At 34.2% G+C, this 7,452-nt stretch overlaps 1 protein-coding gene across 1 annotated transcript in view; it reads right to left on the bottom strand.

The window, feature by feature from the left end:
• Positions 1–3,933: 3,933 nt before the first annotated feature.
• LOC138853205 (anti-lipopolysaccharide factor-like) overlaps positions 3,934–7,452 on the bottom strand; it is a 3,841-nt gene continuing 322 nt past the window's right edge. Inside the window, exon 2 of the mRNA XM_070088672.1 lies at positions 3,934–6,841. Within this exon, the coding sequence (XP_069944773.1) occupies positions 6,723–6,841 (119 nt within the window). The 3' untranslated portion in view covers positions 3,934–6,722. The remainder of the gene's footprint in view (positions 6,842–7,452) is intronic.

Genomic DNA, 7,452 nt, shown 5'->3' with positions numbered 1-7,452 from the left:
AAGATTAAGGGAAATCGGCCTGACGACACTGGAGGACAGGAGGGTCAGGGGAGACATGATAACGACATATAAAATACTGCGTGGAATAGACAAGGTGGACAAAGACAGGATGTTCCAGGGAGGGGACACAGAAACAAGAGGCCACAATTGGAAGTTGAAGACACAAATGAGTCAGAGAGATAGTAGGAAGTATTTCTTCAGTCATAGAGTTGTAAGGCAGTGGAATAGCCTAGAAAATGACGTAGTGGAGGCAGGAACCATACACAGTTTTAAGACGAGGTTTGATAAAGCTCATGGAGCGGGGAGAGAGAGGGCCTAGTAGCAACCGGTGAAGAGGCGGGGCCAGGAGCTAGGACTCGACCCCTGCAACCACAAATAGGTGAGTACAAATAGGTGAGTACACACACACACACACACACACGCACACACACACACACAATGTACCAGGCGGTACTTAAAAGACTTAAAGATGTGATATGTGCCTTCAGCACAATACTACTGTACAAGAGAGAAGTAATTATTTTGATTACTTTAATTTACTTTGATAATATAGCCTAGACAACTTTATTAATAAACTTATTAAATTTTAATTTCTTTAGTTAGTAGCCTACCAGTTGTAATCCTGAAGCACTATTGAATCTTACTAAATTCTAATGGATAATTGGACCAGATACTGACTACTTGTTACAAAAACCCAGTAACAGGCAGGATGCTAGAAGAGCAGTCCTTTCTAGTATTCACTGGAGATCTCTATGCTTATTAGATATAGCGTTATTTGTAGCAGTGTGCGTGATGAGTGAGTGGAATAATGTATGGAACGTAGGTGCATGCACCTGTGGAGTGTGGGACATGTAGGTATGGGTGCGAAGTTGTGGCTGAGCATGTGCAGGCAATTGATGTCGATGTGGATGGGTAGCGTGTATGTAGTAATGTGTATTATCAGGAAGTCTGGTATATTCTGTCTTTAAAATATGGTCTGGAAAAGTAGTGTGACATCCAGTTTCATGTACGTCACGGACTGTATGCGGATTGTGTACACCATTCATACAGCCCTCGTGTACCTTTCAAGATAAGAGTGAATGATGGATAAAGTATAAGTGGGGAGGGTCTTAGCATCTATCACTGTGCAGAGTGAGGCGTAGGTGAAGTATATTATGATGAACGCAATGGAAAGTTGATTGTCCATTGTGGTTGTACTGTCCCTCACGTGCAGATAATAGCCATATTATTGTATGTAGAAAGAAGTGACTGCATACAAGTGCGACACGGAACTGTTATAACGGGAAGTACTCTGTTACTTCTGATAAAGTTTTGGCGGATTCTTATCTGCTGTGATAACCTATTTTAACTTAGATTTATTATCATGTTGTTAAGATAGAGTTCAAAGGAAATTCCTTAAGAACGAAAGTTGTTTTAGGGGCTAGTGAAACTTCAAGCCGATAGTTTCAAGGTAACATTAATCAAGTGATTGTAAATCCACCTGGCTGAGGAGATACTGTGTATTACTAGGTGAAGTTTCCCTTATGGTCATACTTGTTAATTAATGTACTGTGTCTTGGTGAGGTTGTTCCACCCATGTGAATGTAATGACTATTTTGGCTTATTCATTTAAGGTTAAGTTAGGTTACATCCCGCTATGTTGGTGCGGCAGATAATTAGGGGGGTGAACAATGAAGTGTGCACTGTATAAGTTATACATGATCATACCGATTCATTGTTAGTTGTGCACAGGTGTATATGGAATGGAAGCGTGATATTATGTTTTGTTATTTTAAGGTATTGTGTATTTAGTGACCATGTACCATCGATGATGAAAATACTCTTTCCTCAAGAGACGTGATGAGTCAGGGATCTCCTAAATTAATGTTATAATTTTCAGTTAAGGAAATGTGGTTATAGTTTCATGTGTGTGTGTGTGTGTGAGTTGGTGCGGGGGAGGTGGTGCGTCAACTGTGTTGCAGCACAGGAGTCTTATTTATGTACATAGTAGTCTCAAGTCATATGTTGAGAGGTGTGGTTAGGTTGCTGTTGCCACAAAGTTGATGCATTGTTATCTGTGTTAGGGATGTACTGTAGATTTTTTTGCCTAAAATGTTGCCAGATACATTATTTTTCTGTAAACAAAACCCAAAATCATAGTTTTTAGCATAAATATCATGACCGCGTCAGAAACTGACACACCCACCCCTTACACCTTTATGCTTTGTATTCGACTGATGAAGCCATTGTGTGGCGAAACCTTTCTTCAATAAAGATTCCCATATGTTGCATAAGTGTCTCAATCTTCAACTTGTTGGTTTTAAACCACTTATCACAACTACCCTTTTACCATACCAGTACTTTTCTATATCCTTTCTAAATCTAAACATATCCAAGTTTAAGCCATTATTGCGGGTTCTCTCTTGGAGAGATATCATCGAAACCTTATTTATATCCACTTTGTTAATACCCATCTTCCACTTATACACTTCTATCATGTCTCCCCCCATTCTTCGTCATACAAGTGAATGTAGTTTAAGTCAGTACCTGACCAACCGGGCTGTGGTTCGTATGTCGGTTTGCGTTCGTCCAGCAGTAACAACGTGATTAATTAGGCCCTGGTCCAAGAAGAGGCCAGGGCACAGTCCTGGCGGCGGGGATGTTGACCCCCGAAACCCTCTCCAGGTATACTCCAGGTAACAAAAAAATAAAACAGCTTAAAGAGAAGTTCTGTGTTGTAGAAAAAAATAATTTATAGACTTTTTTTTTTGTATGTGAGTATTTTATTTTGATGTCAAATATTTAACAATTTTACTTAGTGGTCTTGTGTACCTGATACAAAAATTTCCAGTTATATTATTATTGTTATTTTCACCACTATTTTCCAGGTATAGTTATATTTTTGCTTGATTAATTAAGGTAAGAATCAGCAGTGGAGCGTCACATCCTGTGTAGGAACAACATCAAGGAAAGATGAGAAAGATTTTTAACAATTAAAGAATCAAAAGGAAAGTTTTAATATATACTTCATAATAGTGGATATTGTCTAAACTGTTTTGTAATTGTGATGTAAAAAATGACAATATAGTAAAGAATCTCCTATACCATAGACTCAGTTATTACAATTCATTCTTAAAAAACAAGTTAATGTTCATCTCTAATGACAACAAATGCAAGTTTGTAGAGGAGTTTGTGTATAATTGGTCACACTTAATTACATAGTGAGACAGTATGAGTGAAACAGTGATAATGGTATATACACTAATTACATCGCCTTTATTGCTTCTGCTGCTTCATCTGCTTGACTGAAGAAGACTACTGTGTAGGAGACTGAAGAAGACTACTGTGTAGGAGACTGAAGAAGACTACTGTGTAGGAGACTGAAGAAGACTACTGTGTAGGAGACTGAAGAAGACTACTGTGTAGGAGACTGAAGAAGACTACTGTGTAGGAGACTGAAGAAGACTACTGTGTAGGAGACTGAAGAAGACTACTGTGTAGGAGACTGAAGAAGACTACTGTGTAGGAGACTGAAGAAGACTACTGTGTAGGAGACTGAAGAAGACTACTGTGTAGGAGACTGAAGAAGACTACTGTGTAGGAGACTGAAGAAGACTACTGTGTAGGAGACTGAAGAAGACTACTGTGTAGGAGACTGAAGAAGACTACTGTGTAGGAGACTGAAGAAGACTACTGTGTAGGAGACTGAAGAAGACTACTGTGTAGGAGACTGAAGAAGACTACTGTGTAGGAGACTGAAGAAGACTACTGTGTAGGAGAAACGTTTCAGAATAATGATAAGTAACTGTTGCACATGTGACTTATCAACTTGTGAAACAAGTTATAAACAATATATTCTGATGTATTTATATTTATACTTTTTTATTTGAAGAAAACTCGACTTTTTCCTTGTAAATCCGTAGTTCACTTTACTCACTTTCTTTATACAAGATGTTCCAGTTCCTCTCAGCTTTATTTATCAGTACTTTTTATAACAATCTTTTAAACAGCTTCCTTAAATATCGCACATATAAAAATATTATAGATGTGAAAAAAGGGGCATTTATTTTTTTTTTAATTTCTTCATGAATAAATTCAGATCTCTTTTAGTTATAATAATTTAATAAAGATGAAATACAATAAAAAAATCCAAGTTTAAATTTAATATTAAACGTACAGTAACTAGACACAAATTTATACTCAAAATTTAATATTAAACGTACAGTAACTAGACACAAATTTATACTCAAAATTTAATATTAAACGTACAGTAACTAGACACAAATTTATACTCAAAATTTAATATTAAACGTACAGTAACTAGACACAAATTTATACTCAAAATTTAATATTAAACGTACAGTAACTAGACACAAATTTATACTCAAAATTTAATATTAAACGTACAGTAACTAGACACAAATTTATACTCAAAATTTAATATTAAACGTACAGTAACTAGACACAAATTTATACTCAAAATTTAATATTAAACGTACAGTAACTAGACACAAATTTATACTCAAAATTTAATATTAAACGTACAGTAACTAGACACAAATTTATACTCAAAATTTAATATTAAACGTACAGTAACTAGACACAAATTTATACTCAAAGTGTTCCTCGTTCCAGAAATATATTATATACTTTTTATCTGGCTAAAGACAGAATAATATCAGGATATGAGTGTATAAAAATATCATTCTTCACATTCCCCGCAGCTGTCACCACACATTGTGAAAAAGTTTGCAGATTTGTTATCATTAACATCTGTCTTTACATCAGGTGACTAATAAATGAATATTTGGTTTGTTTGCTAATTGGGTTTTAAGTCTATCAAGTTCTCCCGTCTAATTTATTATAATTTGTTCAACAATAGTCAAGTTATCTTTAAATCTTAAAATTAAAATTAAAGTTTCAAAACATTCACACTGATAAAAATACACCTTTATATATATATAGTATATTTAAACTGTGAAAAAGGCATCATAATTTAATGAAACAATGGTTGAAATAATTAATAACTGATAAAACAATGCTTGAAATAATTAATATTTGATTAAAGACCTGTATATTGTCAGGAAATTGCAAGTATTTAAATAAGACAATGTTGCAAGAATGTTGATGCAATCTAATATTATTATACAATCATTAGTTCGGAATATATAAGTAATTAATATAACTCTTGTTTATTTAGAAAATAATTTACCTTCTCTACTAAGTATTTTTGATAATACAAACTTGAGAATTAAATTCACATACACTGAAAATATTGGAAAATTGTTCTCTTTCCCGCTCATCTAAACGCTAAATAAAATTTTACATTTTACTAATAATAAATAGAAAAACTTAGTCTTCCATTCTCGTATTAAGGAAATTGTAAAGTTAGCTTATTAACATTTTTTCAACACTGCATGTATCTCTGACATACAAATTTGCAACATTAAAAAGAAAGTTATTTAATTCTTCACACTGTGTATGAATTTTAGGAGGGATATTTTGTGTTAATTTATAATAAGAAGTTAGCAACAGTTACAATAACCAGATTTCAGAGAATTTATTGATAGTTGGTTTATCATAAAACATAAATGTACCATATGAAGAATTATATGTTTATTTTGAGCTTCTTTAAGTATTAAAGTAGTTGGTTGATTTATTAGATTTAAAGCCCAGCGACTACATGGTGCCACTAACACTGCATGATACCTGTCGACTACATGGTGTCACTAACACTGCATGATACCTGTCGACTACATGGTGTCACTAACACTGCATGATACCTGTCCACCATGAGTCATGTATTCAATAAACCCTAAAATTGGGCTTTAAGAAAACTCTTACTGATACACAGTAATGATTCTCATACTATCGTATGATAATCAATACAAATGTATTACATCCAATATTAAATTCACTAACTCTGTCAGTATTGCCAAGCGTTAAAAGTGTATAATTATGTTTTCCGCTGATTTTTAGTCAGTCTCATAAAAATTCTTTATGCCGAATGTTCAAAAATCACTAGATAAATACAGAGAGAAGTGTATATCTCTCTGCCATATATATGTGCTGTGAGTTAACTTTAATCAATATTTTGGGAACTACAGTATTCCTAACTAGTAATGTACAAACTACATTCAGCCTTAATAACTCTCGCAATCAACATAATTTAATATTGGATATATTTTTGGGGAACATTTTTATATCAGTGTCTAAGCACTGAGAATTTTTTTATATGTATATAAGTGTATATGTCTGATGAGATATACACTGATAGTTTACTAGTAATAATATAGGGTTTTCTTAGAGTGGCGGTGCAGATAAAATGCAATGACCCGCGTTCAGAAGATGGACCTTCTGATTTTTGCAACAAACATCACAAGAATGTTATGTCTGCAACATCACAAGACTATGATGTCTAAAACATCACATTCTTCAATGTATCTTTTTGTGCTAATAGCACTATAAATTAATATAATGTCTTGTGCTTTTTGAAGTCTTGGCTGCTTACAATGTATTTGTGCTAACGAATTTTTATAGGCCTTAGTTTCAGCTTTTGTAGAGCAGAGGTGCTGTCGGTGTCTATTTTAACTCTCATATTATATTTTTTTTAGCCTTTGTTAGGTTATAATGATGCTTTAATTTGCTTTACCACTGAAGTATGTGGAAGTGATTCATGTAAGACCTCAATTTATGAAACAGTTGACGAGTATTTGACTTCCAAGATGAGGGCAAGGATAATGTTAGTTGCTACGGAACCAATCATTCGCCTGTTCGTCGGTAATGAGACCCTTTGCTTGTGCCTTTCTTATGAAGTCTCCCGTGGCTTTGTTCACAACACTGCTCTGGCTGCGAGTCAGGGCTGTTTGGGAAGATAAATGTAGCATCAACACACTGCTGTGCCAGTGCTCTTGGACAGTTAACAAATTGATTCTGTACATTTATACCAGCGAGAAGTAAGTGAATGCATATGATTTGCGAGATACATCTGAAGATGAGCTTTGTGCATTACTTTTTGAGTTATTCCCTACTTCGAAATTATAAAGATTGGAAATTTAAGTGAAATTAAGGGAAAAAGTAATCATAAATACAAATTTAAAAAAATATTTAAAAAGATGAACTTAAGTACTGAAATAATGTATTTCTACAACTTTGAAAATATTTCCGAAGAAAATTATTCAGTTTAGAAAGTAGAAACTATATACATATATGGAAACAAAAAAGAGATGCAGCAGAAGAGTTGCAACAAAGAATACCCTTAAGGGGGGGTTTACTGATGCTGGTGAAGAGCTCTTGTTCTAATGAACTGGATCAGTGCTCCAGTGCCTTGAATCGAGTCTGAATGCCTCCCATTCCCCCCATAAACTGTATGACTCTTGCGGGTTTAGAGTTTCCCCATAAATGTAATAATAGTCAGAAACTGAAATTTAAAATAAATATAAAGTGAAATTACAGCAGTTGAAAACCGGAGCT

This window comes from Cherax quadricarinatus, chromosome 25 (genome assembly GCF_038502225.1).
Source record: "Cherax quadricarinatus isolate ZL_2023a chromosome 25, ASM3850222v1, whole genome shotgun sequence".
NCBI lineage: Eukaryota > Metazoa > Arthropoda > Malacostraca > Decapoda > Parastacidae > Cherax > Cherax quadricarinatus.
The sequence above is the reverse complement of the archived record's forward strand: the minus strand, read 5'-3'. Positions and strand labels throughout refer to the sequence as shown.